The following is a 21,619-nucleotide window of genomic DNA, read 5'->3' as shown; positions in this document are numbered from 1 at the left end:
AAGTGACACGCGCGGCGCCCAACCAGCGCGGCGGCCCGGCGGCGGCCCTATGAGCGGCGGCGGCGGGGCGGCGGGGCCGCGCTTATATGGCTACGGCGGCGCGCTACCGCCGGCCGCGCTCCTGCGCCGGGGACTCGCGGCGGCAGCGGTGGTGGTGGTAGCGGAGCGGTGACGGCAGCAGCGGGGGCTCGGGTGAAAGAAGGCGGCGGGGGAACGGCGGTGGCGGCGGCTGGAGCCGCGTCTGCTCCGCGTTGAGCCCCGCGCCCGGCGCTCTCCTCCTCCTGCCGCCGCGGCGCGCACTGCGGATCTCGTAAGGGAGAGGTTTTGACGCTGCGACCCCCCCCCCCCTCCGCGCTCTGCTTTATTTTTAATTAATTTTATTTCTCGCCCTGCGCCGGCGGCAAGGACAGCGGCGGTGCCCCCCGGGGGAGCCGGAGCCCTGCGGATGCGCCTCCCCGGGACCGGGGGAGGTGACTCTCGGAGTGGATTTATTGACTCGCGGTTGCGCCCGAGCTCCCCGAAACAGCCCGGGCTGGTGCCTGTGTGGATTGCAAACTGCGGGCAGCGCTGAGAGACACGTAGCAGGAGCCTCCTGCCGGGGCTGTGCCCCCTTTGCCCAGCCCTTTTTATTTCTCCCACCACCGTTTGCTGTGTTGTTTTTTTTTTTTTTTTCTACTCCTTTTCACGCGAGCCTTAGACACTGAATGTGTATGGCGCACTGGATCCAAATGGGAGTTGGCAGTTTGAGTGGCATCCTCCAAGGCAGCCGGCAGACCCCGAGTGAGAGGAAGGACTGAGGCGTTTGCTTTTTTTTTTTTCTCCTTATCGCCGTCGTTACTTCGGAGGTGGCTGGGATCTTACCTCGCAGGAGAATCGATGCCCTACGTGCGGCTGGCATACATGACTCAGTAGATCTGTCGCGGCTCTCGCCAAGTGCATCATCGACCCGCCGCCGCCTCGTGTGATATCTTTTTTAAAAATTATTTTGTTATTATTGTATTCTATTTTTTTTTCCCACCCGTCCCGGCCTTGGGGATACCGGGCGCCCGCCCAGGTGCGGCGGAGTTGGCGAGGCGCCGGGCACGGGCTCGGTGCCGCCCGCGACCATGGCAGCGCGGAGGCGCGACGGCTCCGCCTGGAAGTACTGCTGGGGAGTCGCGATGGTTTTATGCAGAACTGCACTGGCCAGGTCCATCGTTTTAGACCCCATCTATTGGAATTCCTCCAACCCCAAGTAAGTCGTCGCCACCGCCACCCTCCTCTACCTCCTCCTCCTCCCTCCGCGGGGGGACGCTGCCGCGGCCCTCAGGAGACGGGACAGGGCGGAGTGGGGAGGGGGGCGTCCCGGCAGGATCCGGCCCTCTCGGGGCCGTGTGGCGGTGGCACCCCGCTGATTGCCCCCACCGGGACGGAGCGGGGCCGGGGGGAGTCGGGCCGGGCCGGGGAGGGGCGGTAGCACCGGGCTGAAGGCTGCGGGAGGGGTGCAGGGCCCCGCGGGGGAGCCGCCGCCATCCCGCGGTGGGAGCGGCGGAGGCCGCGGGGCCGGAGGCACCGGGCGGCGCTGCCGGGAAGGGGCTGGGTGGGTGTGTGGGTGCTCCTCAACTTCTCCGCCCGCAGATGCAAACTCATCCCGCTTGACTCCGGCGGGCTTGCATCTGCGTAGAGCAGGGCTAAATTTGGTGGTGGAGTTGATGGTATCAAGGCACATGTCAGTGAGTAATGAAGTGAGAGCTACCCATCACGCAACCATTTAGTGTCATTCTTCATTAGCAAACCCCGGCAAAAAACTGCATGGGCTCCCAGGGCTTCGCTATCAAAGCCACATCTTAAAATAGCACATCCTTTAAAAACTTAAATAGCATATTCTTTAAAAACTTAAACAGAAGGAACTTGGGCTTTGGGAAAGAAGAGCACTTCGGAAAGTGGGCCGTCTTAACAAATAAAAGTGTATCTGAGGAAAACTTTTCTGTCCCTTTCATTTTTTTTTTGACATATGCAAAATAAAAGTTGGCTTCGTCCGGCTGTGAAACCCTTTGAACTTTTGTGATTAAAAACACCGTAGCAATTTTTTTTTCCTTGGCTAGGAAGGGATAGTCTGTAATAAGTTAAGGAAGTTTTAAACCAGAAATGGATTAAAATAATTTATTCGAACTTACATTACATCTTTAATATATATTTAAAAGCAAACTGTATGCATTGTATTAATTGAATTTAAAATTTCCAATTAAATCCAGGGAGTATCTGTCTCGTTTTCCCAGGGGACTTTTTAGAGGAAATGTTAGGTTGCAATGAAATGAGAAGAATGGAGTATTTCCTGGACTGGGGCTTAATTCTGTGCGGGTGGCAGGATCTCCAAAAAATTGGGGAAGGCTTAAAAATTTGAATTAAAAGTGGCAACTCAAGTTTATCAAGTCTTGTCTTACTGTCATCATTCCCTACCATTGTTCCTGCTGAGGAAAAACTTGCAGGTTTTATGCCAGCAGTTTTCAATAATGAAACTATTTGCTGTATCTCTGTGTGACTTCTTTACAGAGAAGTTTCCTAATCTTTAATTTTAAAAAATGAAAACTGATAGGAAGGCCGTGGAATAGCCATTTCTGTGTTTTTATTCTTAATATTGCGGCAAATGTTCGTTTTATTTACACATACACTAGGTGGGAAGCCAGTTAGGATAACAAAGTTTAGCTCCAGTCTCTGGCTCCACACTTCTATGATGTGTGCAGTTTAAAGCCCTTTCTTTGGTTTAAGAAAGGTGGTATGGCATGACACCTGAGAATAAAGAGAAGTAGGTGATAATAAAGTGGGCTTTGCGGTGCTGTGTGAGTTCTCAAAAGTCACAGGCTGCAAGGTGGGGCTGCATTGCATTAGTGGGCCTACTGTGCGTGTGGAAAACAGGCTTGGCTCAGCCCTGGAGGTTTGCATCGCCAGCCCTATGCTCAGCGTTTTCCTACAGAGGTCACTCTTCCAATGCAGAACAGCTTGCTGCTCTGGCCTCTCCTCTGCTGCTCCTTCAGTTCCAACCTGTTTTGCTTTTTTTTTTTTTTTTTTTTTAAACTTACCTTGTAGCTTTTATTAGCCATCAGTGAAATTAAAGTATCCAAGCAGCAGAATTCAACCCATCTTATAGTGCCTGGGGATATGCTGCCTTTATCAAATACAAGTTGTTTCCATTTGGGTAATTCTAAACTATTTGATTACAAAAAAAAAAAGGTTTCAATGTTGTTAATGGTAGATCTAATGATAATATCTAATTACTTTTTCAACTTAAATGCATGCTTAAAAATAGGTTCTGCTGTTGATGTAATTGAGTTTTCTTGAGTGATTCATTGGGGCTTAATCACCACAGTGAAGAAGTACACTATTAAAATTAGTCTTTTCAATTGCTGGGGATAGTGATTTATAGGCCACTTGGAGGCCCATACTTTGAGGAAGCTTACAAATGTATTACCAATATTGCTGTTGGTGAGACAGCTCCACTTCTCGGAGCAGGATTTCTTACTAATTCTTGTCACAATTGTTTGCCCAAAGGATACTGAATAATTTCTCCTTAGACAAGGTTGTCCTCGCTTGGGATTCAACACGCTTGAGAAGTAAGCTGCTGAAAGGATCTCAGCGTAGTATAATAAAGCTCCTTTCTAGGTTTGAAATAATAACTATCTTTGGTACTGGTTAATTTATTCAGGGAAGCTATTCATTTAACTCCATTGAAAGCCTCAACACATAAATCTGCTGAACAGGTAGGCAATTAAATGCTGGGAGAAGTTATTAGTCAGGTTAATATAAAGTAAGAAATAATAAATTTTAGGTTAAGGTGAACATATAAACTGAATTGGTTTTGCACTGAAGTTTAGAGGTTGTAATTTTTAGCAGGTGGCTGGGATTGAGAGTACACGGTAGCTGTCTGAACACAGACTTCTCTGCCCTGCTCAGCTCCTTTCTCCCTTCCTTGAGCTCTACTTTCATTGCCTCCACCGAGTCACAAGAGGTGTATTTTAAGTGACATAAGATAATTATACCTCTGACTTTATAGCTTGGGAGGTTAAATGTCATCATTGCAGATGTTTTTGTAGATGTTACAGACTTCTTATTTGAAGAAAGTTAGTTATCATGATCTTGAAAATGCAGTGAGAAATTATTCTGTAGACTTAACTCCTGTTGACGCTTTTTAATCAGGGACTTTCTGCCTGTGCTGTTTCTGCCAAGATAAACAATATATATAGATATCATGGATTACCTCAGTTTCACCTCCCAAGCACTCAACACTGCCTCTGAAATGTATGACAGAGCATAGTGTCGTGGAGTGCATTTCAGTCAAACCTTCGCAAAATCTCATTCAAAACCCATTGTTTCTGTCTGAGCGTCTCTATGCCTTGTGTGCTATAGGCTGGTGAGCAAGGCAGTTCTCCTTGGTAACATGTGGAAGCGTATCCTCAAAACTGCTGCATTTGACACTGATTAAGTTAGATTACATAGCTGTTTCTCTCTATCTCTTATAACCAATTATATATGGGATATTTCACAGCCCATCTCTGAATGAATGCTCACATGTCAGAAACTGATAAAATAAACTACAATTGATGACCCTGTTAAATGGGCTATTCAGTGGCATATAGACTAGTCTGCTTCTCATTATTTCTGAAATTCTTATTTTTGTAGGTAAACAAATGCACATTCACTACCGATTGAATAGCCCCTTGAACTATGCTCTGCAGTTTGCATTTGGGTTAATCTTGTCGGTTTTAATATAGAGAGAAAAAAGGGGAAAGCACCAGGGGTGGAATTGTTAGTGCTTTCACATCCACATTCCTCACATTTTGTCAGGATGATAAACTGTAGGTAATGGACAGTCCTTGTTTCACAGGACAAGTGAGCCTGCCGAAGCACAAAGAGCTTGCTAAAACGATACCTCACAACATGTTTGGTAGCCTCTTGCTAGACAAGAATTTATATAGGAGTCCGGTGTCATGGGAGCGCACTTTCTAACCTCAACAATTGCAGCTTCAAGCTGAAGAAACAGGAGTGGAAGGTTAAAATGATTTAAACACATGCTTCTAAATTGTACCCAAAACATAGCTGTTGACACTTGGCATGCTTATACAAGAAGTGAGTGGTGTCTTCCAGTCCATTTCCAAACATCTCCGGTGTTTATAGCCAGGTCTTAACACAAGTGAATTAGCAAAATGAATTCAGAATGAAGTAATGTCCAGATTTTTCAGTTGGTTATTTTCCCCTAGCCTTTTACAGGGGGAGTATAACTGATATATTATTTATCGTAATTATCATAAAGCATGTTATCTGTAAGCTGTGCCATGTTGTTTCACTTTGTTTAACGAAGTAATTGCTTTTAGAAAAGCAGTGACTAAAAGTCAAGCTAAAATCAGTATGTCCCCCCCCTCTTTCCACACACAAGAATTCCTCCCTCCCTCTCTTTTTTTCTTCCTTTTTCCTGTTTTGTTGTAAGGCGATTGCATTGCTTGAGGTGTGACAATTAAGATTGTTGCAAATTTGGTGAAGGTTCTTGTAATGGAAAGGCAGCAAAGGGCCTGAGGTGACTGCAGTGGCATGTCAGCCAGGACAGGCCTTGGAGACTTGCACAGCAGCCAGAACCAGGGCCTTTTTGAGGATCTGGTCTTCATGTGTCGTGCAACCTGCGGTACTAGAAATTGCTTGTTGCAAATGAGAAGAAAGTGTTCTTCTGAGAAAAAAGTAGTGATTAAAATGTTATTCATGTGTGCCTAATGTCTGCCTTCCTTGACTGCTGACATAAAGAAACCTGTTTTTCAGGTCATTTATCATACATCTACATGGATTTGCTTATGAGCTCATTCTTTGTGAGGCGTTGTGGAAACTTAAATAGGAATGTTACGCTGCTTGAAATATTTTGATTAAAATATGCAGTGCCATAGAACTATAAACTTTTAACCAGAGCACTCTTCTCTCGAGTGAGGCTTTTTCTAGGGTGGAGGGGGAAGGGAGCGGCAAGGGAGAAGAGTTTGGGAGGGAGTTGCCTGAAAAGCAGAGGAAGGGAGGATGGCAAATAGACAGTGTTAGAAGAGCTTGGAAAAACTCCTGTGGCTTCATTGTCTCTTTAAAGCTGGAGAACACAAAGACAAATGCAGTTCAGCCTTTCTCCCATGATGGAAAATGTAAACCGTTGACACAGCTCCCATGTTTAACTTGTTTAATTCTCATTTTAAATTCAGTACTATACCAGCCGTGTGAACTCTGAAGATTTCTTTAGTAATCCATTTTGTAGTTCCGAATCAAAAACAAAGTGAAAAGGTCTGACACAATTTGCTTTTATTTTTAGGCAAATCAACCCTGGTCATAGTTAATAAGGGGATTACAACCCAGACTAGGTCTTTACAGATGTAATGTAAATCAAGGGCAGAGTATAAAGAAACTGATCCCTTTTGATTGAAGTATGGTAAAAAGGCATAGAGAAACTAGCAGCAGTAATCTGATTGTATGGCAATAAAACCACCATTTTCTGTCTTTCAGATAAAAATAATGTGGTAAATCCATGCAGTTCATAAGATGTAAAGGCAGATAAAGGGTGATGCCATGGCAACATATAGATTAGCTTGATGTTAGAAATGACACGTCTCTGAAAGGGGTGCTGGAGACTAAGGGCCTTGCTCCGGGCTGCGAGGCATTATGTGAGAGCTGCACAAAACTCGGGGCCGGGATTAGGCTGTATGAAAGGCCTACTTGTGGCTCAGGCTGGTTAAAGCAGCGAAGAAAAGCTGCTCAGTTCTTGCTCATTGGTGGTGTATAATATGGTAAAGATAGATTTCATTTGCTGCTCCGTCTGGAGCAAGGGCCGGCTGAAGCTTGAGGCTGTGGTGAGGCAGGGATGGCTCTCCTTGTCCAGGCCTGGCCCTGCAGCAGCTGTGCTGTTGGGTGGGCTGCTTGCAGGCCTGGCTGTCTTTCACGGGGGGCAGGGGGGGACAGGTGGGGCTGGGGTTGGGTGGAAGGAGAACAGAGACCAGGAGAACAGATTTTGGTTCTGTTTCGGGCCAAGGTCTCGATCCCTCACTCCACGGGAGCAGCACTGACAAACATACTGCATTGTCCGCACCCCAGCCAGGTGTTTCAGCGTTTCTTGTTTCCCACTCTGCAGAAATATAAAAGAAGGGGAAAAACAACAACAACAACCCAAACCAGAATTAATTCCTATTTGCCAGTAAAACTGCAGATAATCAAATTGATTGGCTTAGTCTCTAGGTGGTATTTATTTCTGAGTGGCTGGCTGAAATCTAGAAATGAACGAGATAAGCATCTGCCTCTTCCCCCCCACCCCATCATTGGGATGAGTTTGCTGTCAGCCTCTTGCGTTCAGCCAGCCGAGATTGTAGCCATTGCTTTGTCATTTATTTTAAGCGATCTGCAGCTGTAAAGGTAGTAAAATACCTCTCCCAGTGCAGCTGCCTGTTTTTTTTTTCCCCTGCCTTTTCTCTTAAAGAGCTTTCCAAGTAGTTACGGCTTGCTTTTCTACCCAAATGACAACCATAAACACCCAGAGCTTAAAGTCAGCATTACGTTGCAAATCGGGGTACCATTCAAATGAGAAGTATTTACTTTATTGCCTGCTCATTTGACTGCTGAGGGAAAAAGAAAGCATTCTGCATTTGTTAGGCAGAGTCTAGACATAAGGGAAAAAAACCACCGAAGTCTACAATAACAGTTGTGTCTTTCTTTAGTGGGAACGAGCCTCGGATGAGCTCGGCAAAATGGGATTCATGCTGTTTTTTTGGCAGTGGCTTGGACACTTTTTAAGGTTCTTTCCCCCCCCCCCCCCTTTTCTATTTTTTTATGAAGATGTTAATTACATGCTTAAATTTATCATTCTTATCCTACCCCATAGTAGGCTGGAAAGCTTCACAATCTGACTGAAAAGGCAACTCCAGAACCCAAACTGTCAAGCTGCTGATGCGATTTAACAAACGAAAAATAAACAAGTGCATATAGGGAGCCGAACAGATTGGTGAAAGTCTGAAGTACTCAGATATGTTTCCTCTCTTGCAGCTTAACCTTCAGAAATCTATATTCAAAAGATCCAATTCATTTGCTGAAATTCTCCAAAGCACAGGGGCACCCTCATCTAATTTACAGGCCGGTCACATCCAAGCACCTTGCATTCTGCATTTGACAATGATTGCTAATGGGCCATTCAACTAAAGTATTTGCTTGTTAACAGGGAACAGAGCATGATAAATGTCCAGCAAGCTTGCGGCCTCCTTCAGCTTTTCAAATGCAGACTGGTGCATATTTATGGCAGGCAAATGACAAAGGGAGAAGCTGAATTACTCTGGCCTTATGCTTTCTGTTAGAACAAGGGTTAAAGTAATTAAAGAAATAATGCAAAAACCGATGTCCTTTGTTTGCCAACCATTATCCAACATTTAGCTTTCGAACCTGCCTGTCATGTCACATTTCAGAAATGTGCGAGATAAGACTCGGTGCGTTTGGCAAGGCACAGAAAGGAATAGGTGGTGCTGCTGTATGGAGGGGGCTCCCTGTGCTGCGTGTGCCAGGACTGTGTGCTCCCACACAAAATCATTTGCAGGTGCCACTTCCCTGAAATAGTATTTATTCGCAGAGGTTGATTCAGAGATGGACTTAAGACGGGGCTTGTGCAGTCTGCACTGAGTTTCCCTAAAGGGGGAGAGCGAGGGGGCACGATTTAAGAAAACAAGCACATTTTCAGTGAGTCTGTTTCTGAACGCCAAGTATGAAAACAAAATGGCAGAACGAAAAACAGTTCTGCCGTTGCTCCTCTGCCCTCGAGGACAGCTCCATCTTCAAAAATGAAATGACAAAGCACACACAGACATTCCTTAAACTGGTGCTTAGACTTGTAGTGTCTTCAGTGTCGTTCTGAATTAGTTGTTAGTTTTGTTATTTTTTGTGCTTATAAATTAATGTTTAAGGTTAGCCAGATTTTCAGAAGTCTTCGAGAAGTCTTAAGTACAGGTTTGCAAATATATAATTTTAAATTCCATATTTGAAAATGTCCTTAAGTATTTTGTATTTTCAGCTGCAAGTAGGTAAACATGTTTAAGGCTTCCATCTAGGTCCTGTTCAACTCCATGAAAATACTTCCAGTGCCTTTAGTGAGTATTACATTAGCCTTCAGGGGCTCTACATTGTAATTGTTTTTCTCATTATAGGCAAAACTTTTATTGTAATGAACAAAAATCTATCATTTACTCAAGGAAAGAGAACATCCAGATCTTTTTTTTCTGCTAACTGTGATGGAGAGAACTTTCCTTTGATGTGATTATATACACTGTCAAAGACAGTGAATAAGGGCAGGACCTCTATCTTTTTTGGCAATCCTGGCCAGCCAACACCCAGTGTTTATTGCGGTATCAGCACGATAATTATAATGCAGCTGATTTAAACTTTGATGTAATAGTCTATGCTTTCTTCTGGTTTTAAAAGCAGGTCCCAGGCCAAAAAAGATAAAGGCTGGTAGAGGATTATGTTGCTAGGTGAATCATTCCTGATGCATAGCATATACATAACTATAAGATGGTTTTTCAACCTACAGCATTCTTTTTAAATGTCTTGTGATTAATGGCTAAAATAGAATTTGCAAAACTTTATTTAGTAGCATTTGGAACTGTGTACACTTCAAAGGATAAAGAATGCACAGGAGGATAGGCTAAATGCTGTAATGATACATTAGCCTGAAAAATCTGTGATGCTGTCAATTGCTTCTGACTGTTTTGTTAGTGTTTATTTGAATAGTGTATTTGCTTAGGTACCCAAACCAAAGAACAGTGGTGGGAAAGGTGAACAATGCGCTGTAAAGGGAAGTGCATGTTAAAGCTAATAAGAGGGATTTAAAATTTATTATTATTATTATTAGTTAAAGCCTAGTTGCAATTGAATGCTATTTTATTTTGGATTGGGAGGTCTGCCAGACTCCAGCCTGTCAGAGCTGAGAAGACTCAAATCAAGTCCAGGCCTATTTCTGCAGCAAACGGGAATCCTGGCTCCTTGCCTGTGGATTCATTCAGGAAGGCCCATCTGGCTTTTGATGTTCTGCAAGTTTGAAGCAGTTTGTTTAAGGAACCTATGCAGTGAGCACTGGTGAAAGCACACATAACTACAGTTCTAACTCTTCAAGTGGTGCATCACTTTGCATTTTCATTTTTTTTGGTGCTTGCCATCTGCTTACTTACCTTCTGAGCAGCAGTTGCTTTCTATACCTGACAGGATGAAAGTGCAAGTTTGGAGTTAGGCATATCTTGACTCCTTTTGAGGTTTTGCAGTCCCATAGCATTCACTGTCCACACTTCAGTTGCTTTCTTCATGTTTAATTAATTTCTGTTTAGTTCAGAAGCAGTCTAGCTTAATCACTGCACAACACTTGACCTTTATTTTTTTTGGTTCTTTTTTTCTTTTTTCTTTTTTTCCAAGGTATTTCCAGGCTACATGGATTAGCTGAACAAGGAAGGTCACACTGGCAGGCAAGATTACTGGTCTGTGTGATAAATATTCTAAAATCCATGATTTTTGGTGGTAATTGTTGTTCCTTCTAATTTTATTGGACATTTTAGACAGTTTTTGAAGAGAAAAGGTAAATTTTCATAAATGTATTTCTTAATGTAATCTTTTCAGTTCTGTGGATCAGTGTGTGACAGCAAGATGAGCACGACTGAACTCTGCTCCGTGAGCCTGACTCAGGAAACTATCCTCATTCAGAAGAGCTCATGTTGAGCTCTTCCGCTTATGTTGAGCATGTGCTGAATGCTGAATATTTTTGCTGAAGCGGGACGAATTTAAGCATGAGCTGTCTTGAACCAAGGCCAGAGTGAAAAGGTTTTTTGGGGTTGGACAAATACACGTCTCTCTGAAGCTTCATTACATTTCTTTCTATCAGAAAATGATGTCAGAAGCTACAGCCCTGTCTGCACTTGGAGTGAGTCTTAATTTCCACGTAGCTTGCCAGCTACCAGCACAGCTGTGCTGGTGGTGATCCCTCATGCTGGCTGGGACAGTTCGAGCAGGTCCATCACCTTTGTTCCTAGACTTCTGTCTGCACTGGTAGCTCTGCCTGTACCCAATTTTCTGTGCTTTTGTTTGCAGTTCAGTGTGATGCCAATGCATTTCCACAGATGACTGGTTGATATGAGAAGTTCAGTTGATCCCCAGAGCAGATCAGGTTAACCCCTGAAGGATAATCTGGTTTGTGACTAACTGACCATGCTGAGCCTCCCTGTGGTAGAGGCTGAGACACAGGCACAGGGCAGCAAGCAGATCAAAATGGAGTGGCTGAGGCTCCTGCGGTCTCCAGCCGCTTGGTGAAACCTTCTGATGGACTTTTCCACCTGGGTAGGGATGTCCAATCTAGTGATGAGTACACCTCTGGGCATTTTTAAACTACTCCACTGGCAGCTTATCTTAATTCGAGAGGCTCAGCACTGCAGTAGGGCAAGAGCTGTTTTTTGGTAGTTCAGATATTACTGCTGTCTTGGAGGTAGCAGAGGCGGTCATGCTTGATTCTGCTTCTGCAAGTTAGTCAGACTTTGGAAAGGTTGGTAATTAACATAGGATCTCCACGCTTACCAGTGGCTGAATCTTGGGTTTAATGTGAGATGCAACTGCAGGCCAATTGTAGGTGTCTCATCTGGGTTTTTGCTCATTTGTTGTTGTTTTTGTTTTTTGTTTTTTTCCCTTTTCCATCTGAAAACTGTCCTTTTTATATAAAGAGAAAAAGGATGCAGTATAGGTAGGAGTGAAAGTGAGTTGCAGCTGGATTCTGAAAATCTTTGCATAACAAAGGTTTGCCAAAATACGTTTGGTTTGTCTTATGATGACACCATCATAGTTGATTTGGCATAACTTTTCCTGAAAGTTGTGAGTTAACAACTTGTTCAGCTTCCAAATGTTTCCTTATGCAGGCAAATGGTATGCAGTAATATCTTTTCTAACAACTGCAAAGCAGCTGAATTTTTTTCTTTGAATTTGAGATATCATCACTGATTATTAATGTCTCATTGAGTAAGAAGACAGACCCCGCCCTCTTTTATAGACTTTGCTTGGAGCATGTCTTGGAACAAGACTGTACAGGTGTGAACAAATTGTAGTTAAGGAAGACTGAAAACTTTGGTTTGTATCCTTGCGTTGTGGCTGACATGAGATTTGTTTCTGTAATAGAAATGGAGAAGAGCACGGAACGGCACAGCAATAGAACAATCTGTTTTCATTGTTTCTTTCTTCCATCCATAGCTTGTGATTTACAGTGCCCTTTTTGAAAAGTAGTTCTTTTGCAAATGACAGCTGGTCTCTGTTAGCTTTCTAACAGCAAAGACTTCAGTGACTTGTGTAAGAAGCACACATGGTTTGGTTTGACTTTCCGTTCCATGCTAACTACTGCTCTGCATCTTTTCAACAAAGCGCCATGTTTCTTGGTTTTGGCACACCCTGCCTCTGCGAGCGCAAGTAGAGCGGTGGTTTTGTGTTTCACTGAATCCATGGCACAGACTTTCTTTATTTTTTCAAAAACCCAAACCATATAAATACCTGATTATCTTTGCTGCGAGAGCAAAGAACTACTTTAATATTCCCAGTAGCATATTTTGAACAACAATTCTTTAATTAAAACAACATTGGTCTCTTCCTGTATTTCATGGGTAGCAAATGAGAGAAAACACCAGTGTTAATATCAAAGGGAGTCAGTTTTCATTACAGTAATGGTTCAATTGTGCAATGCTGTAGGCTGTGAAATTTAATATTATTGTGACTTGTATTGTAATTGTAGGATGACAGAGGAAAATGGATTAAGTTTAAATATAAGTGTACACAGCAGCACATGGACTTTGTCAAATGGAAGCTGAGGGCAGGGGCAGGACGAGTCCCCCTCTGGCTCTGTCATAATGAATTAGTATTTTGTAAATAACTGGCCACTAGACTGTAGATTTATTACCTTTTGTAGATATATATGGACACACACAGACACACATGAATTCTGCACTGACTGTAATTGCAATGCGGAGTTGCAGAACGGGTTTATGCCTGTAGGCTTGCAGGGTATTTGAATGTCTAGGCTTCTTGTCTTCACCTTTCATGAAAATATCCTTGCCTGCCAGTTTGTGAAGTTTTCTTCTGAAGGCTACACCCATCCTTTCAGTTAGGAGATTGCTAACACATGAATGGCCTCAGACTGGAAAGCCCTTTGTCATTCTTTTCTTCCTGTTGAATAAAACGAAATTCAAGTTGCAGATGATCTTTGCTTTAGAAAATTGTGATAGACAACTAGCGTTAATGAGCAGTACCCCTTTCTTTCTCCATTGCCCATATACATGCAGATTAAAATGGAAAATGGTCATTTAAACCATCCATTGCTGATCTCTTCCATGGAAAATTAAGGGCAATGAAAGCTAGATGTTTCATTTGTTTACAGCTTAGGTAAGTGGAATATGTCTCCAGAGCAGTGCCTGGTAGTTTCTTAGTGTGTAAACTCAATGTTCTGTCTTTTTAGCCCATTTCTTAGCAGTGTTTCACAGAAGTATACTCATGTTGAAACCTGTTCTAATGTTAAAGTGCAAAAGGGGGCAGTAAAGTGCTATCCAAAAAAATGTTTATTTTTAAGGTTATTTTTTTTGGTGGTAAAACTTGTATTTCTGTATCTCTTGTATTTAAAATAGTGATCACATGAATGTCTTACGTTTGAAAGGCTTGCAAATGTTGTAAATGTGTATCTTTAAGCATTGTGGGAACAGTGCTGAGAGTGAGTTTCCATGTTCTCTCCTTTAACCCAGTCCTGAAACATGCTACATATTTGGAATGAATTGAAGGCGGAAAGCTGTCCTCAGATATATTTAGGGCACAGCTATATGAAGCATTTCCGAAAGAATTCCAATGTTGCTAATCATGTCTAGTTCTCATTTTGTGCATTACCAATGCTGCCTTTCTGGAAAAAAGAAAATTAAATTAAAAGAGTGCTGAGGTTAGGGGGTTCTGCTTGAAGTACTGAAGTGTGTAGTGGTGGCATGGGTCAAGAGTTGGGCTCTCATCCAGACCCGCATGCATCATTTGTCAAGAGGTAAGTAGAAAGAGCAACTAATTACAATGTACCTACTGAGTGTTTTCTCTTTCAGAAATTCCCCAGAATAAGCTATTTATACAGATTGGCTTCTGCTTTCCACTGCAGCCACTTGCAGTTTTTAAACTCTAGGTAGAAAGCATGTTTCTGTTGAAATGCAGTAAAAAAGAGAGCGTGCTTATGTGTGCTCACAGGCTTGTGTGTGAGAGATAGCAAGTGATGATTGGAGGAGTAATTCCCTCATTGTTAAAACTAAGTAAGTCCAGCCCTGTTGTGATGGTTCATATTTCTGTAAATGCTGATGAAATTATAATACAATACACTTAAAATAGAATGTTGGTCATATCCATCCTTTTTTCTTAGTTAGTGGACCATCCTAAGCACATTAGTGGTTCTTTTGTGGTAACCAGCATTGATTTAGTAAGTGGATCAGAATTGTCTAGTGCTCTGTGTGCTTCTTGCAAAGCAGTAATTGCTTTCTGCACAATAAAACAAAAAGTTAATTGCTGATAATAATGCTTTATGTGGAGGTCATGTATAAAAACCAAATATCAAATCTAAAATTGTTTTTGAAAATAATCCTTTGCTATCCTTGTTAAAAAAAAAAAAAAAAATCATACGTATTTTCAGCATTTTGGGCCTTATCTGTGCAGTAAATATTCTAAGCCAGGCTACACTGCCTTGTGCAAAACACTCAGAGCTTGTTTCCCATCCTACAGAAAAAAGGAAAAAAAAGATAGGTGTTTGCTCTCAGGGGAATTTTTAAGGCAGAAGAAAATGTGCTTTCCTTTTACGGGAGGAAAACTGCACATTCATTTCACACCCTGGATTCATGTTGAGGGCTGAGGGGTAAAGCACAACTTAGTCTGAAGATTTTAGTTATATAACTGGGTGGTAGGTTGTGTTTTTCTCTCTTTTTTTTTTTTTTTTTTTTTCTCTGCTTTATTTTGTGAACAAGAGCCAAGCAGTGAGGGAAGGGCAGCTTTCCAGCAAAATGAACGCATCTCTGGGAAGGAGGAATGGCACCCAGTTGAAACAGCCACTCTGTCATACAGCAAAGCCCCCATGGCAGCTGTGGTCCAGCAGCCCAAAGGCCGGCGCTGCTGCTGTTCAGTGGGGTAAGGTGGGAGCAGGGTCCCATGCCTCTGGTCACCCTGAGGGCAGGAGCTATGCAGTCAGCTGCCTCTGCCCAAGCCCAGAATTGGGGTGGCCCCTCAGGGGTATGCTACATCTCCTTTGACTTACCCACATTTTCCCTGGAACGAGGTCTGGAATCTCGTGACAGTTTTTAAGGGACCAGATTTTATTTTGAAGAGAGTGTCTCCAACAAAATGTATCTGATTCCAGGTGACCTCCTTCCATATACACAAAGGGTTAAAGGGGTACGGTTCTCACCAAACATCATGCCACAGCTACATGTTTGGGGCTCTCTCAATGCAGGGCTGCTTGAGGCTTGCAGCCATCTTCAACGGAATGGAAAGAAGTGAGTGTACATATCTCTGCAACAGCACTAGTCATAAGAGTTGTTTGGTGAAGGAAACTTATGACACATCTTTCTAGGAGGCTGGACAGGGCACTTCTTGATGTGTTTGAAGAGCCCTGGTGTCTGAGGGTGTCCCTCCACACACTGCATGCTCTGTGCCTTCAGGAAGTTTCGCAACTGATTTCGGTAAGGATAGGCTCAGGAAGAGGTACCAAGAATGGGGTTCATTTGCATGGCTACTTGAGACATATAAAATGGTGGCACTTTTTGCCCTATTTGTGGCCAGCGTAGTGATAAAAAACAAAATAAACCCTTGACCATTGCCATTTTGAGTGCATTGTGAGCTTTTTCCCTCCAGCAGTCCAAAAGATGATGACTTTCTGGGAAGGTAAGAAAGAGGGGGAGGACAAGGAGGTACCACAAAACCAAGGGTGGAGATGGGTTATGGTTTCAGGGGACTGTTTCGATGCATTTATGGGCCTTCTGCAGGTTTTATTATAGGAGAGCCCAAGCCCTCCAATGAGGATGTTCTTCTCTTCCCATGGAAGTGAGAAACACGAGGGCTGTAGCTTTAGAAACCTCTGTTATGGCATTTAATGATCTGTGTTTGTATAATGTGGTGCTTACCATTAAAGATCCTGAAGGATGTGAATGAGAATATATTTGCTTATGTATTTCTTTGAATTCCATTTAGTTTCCATTCTGCAATTCCTATAAAAGCAAGTACCCATTGCTTACATGAATAATTTCATTAACTGCCTGGAAAAATGTTACATATAAATAAAGGTTAGCAGATTAAACTTCTTAAATTTTATTGAAATTCAAAAAGATACCTGTTTAACATATTTTGTAAAACCTTGTTATAGTATTAAAATAATTTAATAATACCATGCTGGCAAAGAAAAGTAGCTTCCAAAACTCGCTTAAAAGAATGTTAATAACATTAAATGCTGAGCCTCTGTTGTTTTCAAAGTTTCATTTGGTAGTCTGTGCATAATGCCAGTTCTGTCATCTTGCTGTGTCAAAACTATGGTAATTTTTCTTGCAGAAAGCTCATGTAAGAGTACTGCCTTTCTTTTTAACCAAATTCCTTACTCATTTTGAGACAGGGACTCCACATTAATCTTTTTTGATGAAGCTTGTTTTTCTGTCTGTTCCATAGCAGTTACTGATCCTGTTTTCATTGAATTCCTGTTCACTTAATCCATTTAAACTGGCGTGAGATCAGTCCTATACAATCACTGCTTTTGGAAAAAAGCATTTGGGGTTTAGAGCTATGTGTATACCTCATATCCACATGGCATATCTTTGTGTGTGATATTGAATATGACAGAAACTAATGTAAAAGCTCTGTAAGGAGCAAAGGACTCTTTTTATAGAGAGTTTTAGTCTATGTTTCTGGATTATTATTTTTTTTTCAGTTCAAAGTCTTTGGGAGTCAGTAAACTGATTTTCATCTCATTCAGCAGGCTATGATTAGGCCCCTGCTACTTCAGTGAAATCAGTAGGACCTTTGCCTGTAACTTTTATGAGCTTTGCATCAAGGTATTTAGGACTTTTGCCTTGCTTAAATATTTCTACCAAGGACAAAATAATACTCAAAATATTGTTTCTTTTCCTAAAAAGCCAGTTGATGAATACATATACTATTTAATAACCATTCTTTTTAAACAAGAAGGAGTTGTGTGTGGCATGCTGTTCTGTATTCTGTTTGCATTTGTGCAAGTAACGGGCTAACGTACTGTGTTATTAGTATTCATGACAGTTCCTTAATAAAACTTTTTCAATGAATAACTTTATAGTCATGCTGGTAGTTAAACTTCATGAAGTTAAGTGGGTAGGATTCCCCAACAGAAGGTTTCAGGCTGTATTTTAAGAAACATCTTGATTGTTCGCATTTTTAGGGTTATTTTTGTTACATTAATTTAAAACTAAGTGCCTACACCAATTAGTTCAGGTAAGGTATTAAAGCACAGAAATTTGGCACTGTTTCCCCAGTTAAATATATAAGATTCTCAACAAGTAGTGACATGCTCTAAAATTGCATTTATTTTATAATTACTAGGGTATAGTTAAAAGGTTAGTGTTTGTGTGCATATATAGAGAGAGTGAGTGAGTTTTGCAAGTTGGTAGGAGTGTGACAACACGTTTTTTACATCAGTGTTGATTAATAAAATCTTTTCAAGAATTTATTTCCCTAAGACTTTTTTCTGTTGATATTTGTACAGTTTAAGAAATGGCTGTGTGGAATAGTAGAATATTAGGAATAGTAGAATACTCTTAATGAAAAAATCTGCTGGTATATAAAGCTTTGATTTTTTATTTTTATTTTTTTTTTAATTTAATATTGTGCAGTTAGGTAAGTTTGAGTGGTCATCATTAACGAAAACTCCTTTATAATTTAGTATGTGTGAATGTGCTAAGTTTCTGTAAAACAAAAGTTATATTCTTAAGAAATTACTTTGGAATTGTAAATAGATAGGTATTAATGGCAAAATCAAATTTAAATTTTCTAGGACTTTGACAAGTTAGTGTACATTAAAACATGGAACTGTGGGACCTCAGAATAAGTGCAGTACTGAAAATTACTGTAACATTGGTGGGAGTGGGGAAGAGATTTTTTTTTTTCTATTCCTGTGACGTGAATTTTTGATCTAATTTAAAACTGTTTTAAAAAATAAAAAACTTTGGGAACTCTGCATGTTGCTGTTACTTGCTCTAAGCTGCATGGCTAGTTAGACTTGTGGGAGGGATTCACATCCATGGGCTTTGCACAGATGTCAAATGTCACCCACAACACACCAATTTGGGGCTGCCAGCAAAAATGCCCTCTGTATCCTAAAGTGGTTTCATTTCATCGTACAGCTTGTACTACACTTCATGTACCTTTCTGTGCTTTCTCACAGAAAACACTGTGATTATTAATTATGGGTAAAATTCTTCAAATGCCCTTGTCTCGCTTTATCGGAGTTCTGGAAGAAATGAGTCAGGAAACTGGCTAAGCTTTTCTCCTATGTTTCTGTTCGGTTACAGGGACCTATATTGTTACGTAAGTTTCCCAGTAAAGAACATTTATATCTGAAAAGCATAAAATTAGGAAGTCAGCTTTTTTATGTAAAGCAATGGCTCCAGTCCTGTCACTGCCCCGACTTCTCAAAGAGCCAGGTTAGTATCCTAAACAACCATTGATGTAACACAGCCTCCCTCAATATCATGCATAGGACTCTTGAAACCTCTTGATCTATCCTTATTGTATTTCTGTTTGGGGGGAAAAAAAAGTTTTCAATTAATTAAAGGCACATTCCCTTCAGGCTTAAAACCAGGTTATTGGCTTCTTTTTTACAGATGCAATCTTACAAACGTTTCATAAGTTTTGCTGCTATCCCAAAATGCTTAAAACTACATAAGCACTTGCAGAAATAAAGATTCAAGATACATTCAGCCGTGCTGAAATTTTTGTTAGCCTCTACCAAGTGTTTTTTTTTTTAGATCTAAAGTTTGCAGAAATAAGGTCATAAAACAATAGTCTTAATCCCCTTCATTGACATTAAATAGTTTCAGAAAGTACTTATTGCCCAGCAAGTGATTTATTTAAAGTCTCTGTGAAAATGCAGTAGCAGAAATATTACACAAATGGGAGAATAAAGATCCTGCCTAGTTCTGGGTCACTAAGTTATTGTGGTTGAACTGAAATGCATGAGTGGAACTGAAACTTTTGTATTCTCTCCATCCATATTTATGCTTTATAGTTGTAAGAAAATAAGGAAAGTAAACTGCAAAAATATCTTTCTTGCAAAGGTCACAGAAAAAAGAAATCAATACAATCTAGTTCTCAGATTAATCCTTTCATCCTTTTTTCTTTCCTAATCCCATCAGCATTAGATCCTAAAAGTTCAGAAACTGAAGTGGAAGCAGATTTACCGAGTTTAATGCTCAAACTGTACAGACTGCAGACACAGAGCAAGAGTATTCCCCTGCCATAAAGCCTAACGAGTGCCTGGGTTAAAGCTCTTGTAAAATGTGCTTTAGCTGTCTGTTGGGGGTGGTTCTGTCCTTTGCTTTTTATGGGGCAATTCCTGGCTGCTTAATCAAGGCACACAAATATGCTTTCTGTCTGGTCACTGTTTCCGAGAAACAGCCGGCTGTCCCTGAACCTGTCTTGTTTGTACTCAGAATTTGCATGGAGAAACATATACCACTCCTACTTAATTACACACATGTATACATGAAATCCAAAGTTAGATTCAGTGTTTTTGTTTTTTCAGGCTAGCTTTAGGGTTGTACAATTGATAATAACAGGTGCATGTTTCTAACATTATGAATTTTGATTTTTTGAAGCATGCACACTTAAATTGATCTAAATGATCTAAATTTGAAAACAAAGATCCTCTCCTGAGGGAAGTCCTGTGTCTTCTTACACATTCCCATGATGTGAAGAAGAGCTGCAGCAGCAGGATCATGGCCTTTGTCCTGGGACACGAGTAACGTTCATCTCCTGATACAACGCTGCTGCACAGAAGCAATGCAGGCTGGGGCTGTGGCCAGACAAGACGATACAGTTAGTTGCAAGTGACCTGGGTTGGCCCAGAGATGCTGTCACTTTGCCTTTGCGTTTGTCTGGTCAGAATTTTTCCCAGAGGAGGGGCTGAGTCAGGATCCGTGCTGTTCTCTTGGAAACATATGCCGGCTGCGGTATTTCTTTCCGCATTTCCTATGCACTCTTGCAGGGTTGGCCACTCCCTAGGTAGCTTCTCACGAGGCTGGCAGCTCCAAGGAGTATGTATTTCCACCTTTGCACTTGGATTACCGTTCTGGCTTCATGGACGCGGTAGTCACTGCATTCCTATGGTGTGTCTGAGAACTGGAGGAGGAGGCGCAGCTTCGCCCCGTCTCCAGTGCACCTCTATTTGCACAGCCGTGGCCAAGCCTAGTTTCTATAGTCTAGAAATTACACTGCGTGACACAAAGGAGCGCAGTGATTTATGCATCAACAGTCGCTTTTCTTGCCACAACATTTCATTGTTCTTTTTCCCTAAATCTGTAATTACATGTCTTTGTCCTGCTACGTGCTGCTTCACAACAAATATAATTCTTACACAGGCTTTGTGAGTGAAAATAATCCCACTCAATTAGCACAGATCATAAACTTGCATTGTGCAGGAGCAGTTGCAAATGATGGATTCAAAATTTGGGGCATCACATCTTCCTTTTTTTTCCCCATTCCTTAAGTTCTCATCCAGTTCTGCTCCTGGCTGGTGGGCTCCTTTCGCAAAGGAAAAGGCTGGGGGTGATCTACGCCTACAGCTTTGTTCCTGGGCCTTAATATTCTAATAAGCTTCCAGGAAGGCTGCCTGTGAATAAGCTAGATTTACTACATGTGCTGTTTAGCACTAGCGCTTGCAGAAGGGTGTTCATTAGGCAGCAATTGTTTCAGTCAGTTTTTCAGGCCGATTCTCCATTAAAGAAGCTCTTTCGAAAAGGCTGGCAGGCAGGAGAAAGAGGAAAGAAAGTCGGGCTTTTAGGTCGGTGCATTAGACGACATTGTATCGTTGGCTGTAGTTCTAAAACTGCACTCTTAGCTTTAAATGAAACAAATATATCTTAAGGAGAATGGAAACAAACAAACAAACCTGCTGTAGCTTTTGTCCTTGTAAGAATAAGGCTCCTCATTTTGTGGATAAATCAATGCTCTAAGTAATTATTTATATTTTCCTTTCATGAAGAAGTGCTGATGTTTGACTGGTAATTAATACCAACGGGAATGATACAATAAGATCAAGTCTGACCCCAAACACTAAAGCTCACTGCCAGTCTAAGAAGTCTCCATCTATCTCTATCTATACAAAGACAAAAGCACACCTGTGTTTCATTTGTAGCACCGGGGGGGGGGGGGGGGGGGGGGGGGGGGAGATAAAATAACGATGTAATATTGGAGTTTACAAAGAAATCACTGTGGTGTGGTAATCATCGTGTCTTGGAAGAGTGTTTTATCAGAAGCATGTGCATCCTTGGGTTGAGTAGATCTCCAGTTGATCCTAGGTCTGTAAGCATCATCCTGACGAGTGACTGATGTTCCT

The 21,619-nt window shown here is 41.8% G+C and overlaps 1 protein-coding gene across 1 annotated transcript in view; it reads left to right on the top strand.

Moving 5' to 3' along the window:
• Positions 1-451: 451 nt before the first annotated feature.
• Positions 452-21,619, top strand: part of EFNB2 (ephrin B2) — a 44,378-nt gene continuing 23,210 nt past the window's right edge. Inside the window, exon 1 of the mRNA XM_084285197.1 lies at positions 452-1,234. Coding sequence (XP_084141323.1) covers positions 1,107-1,234 — 128 coding nt within the window. The 5' untranslated portion in view covers positions 452-1,106. The remainder of the gene's footprint in view (positions 1,235-21,619) is intronic.

The sequence above is a fragment of the Netta rufina genome, assembly GCF_964035555.1.
Source record: "Netta rufina genome assembly, chromosome: 1".
Classification (NCBI taxonomy): Eukaryota; Metazoa; Chordata; class Aves; order Anseriformes; family Anatidae; genus Netta; species Netta rufina.
This window is presented reverse-complemented; position numbering and strand designations above follow the sequence as displayed.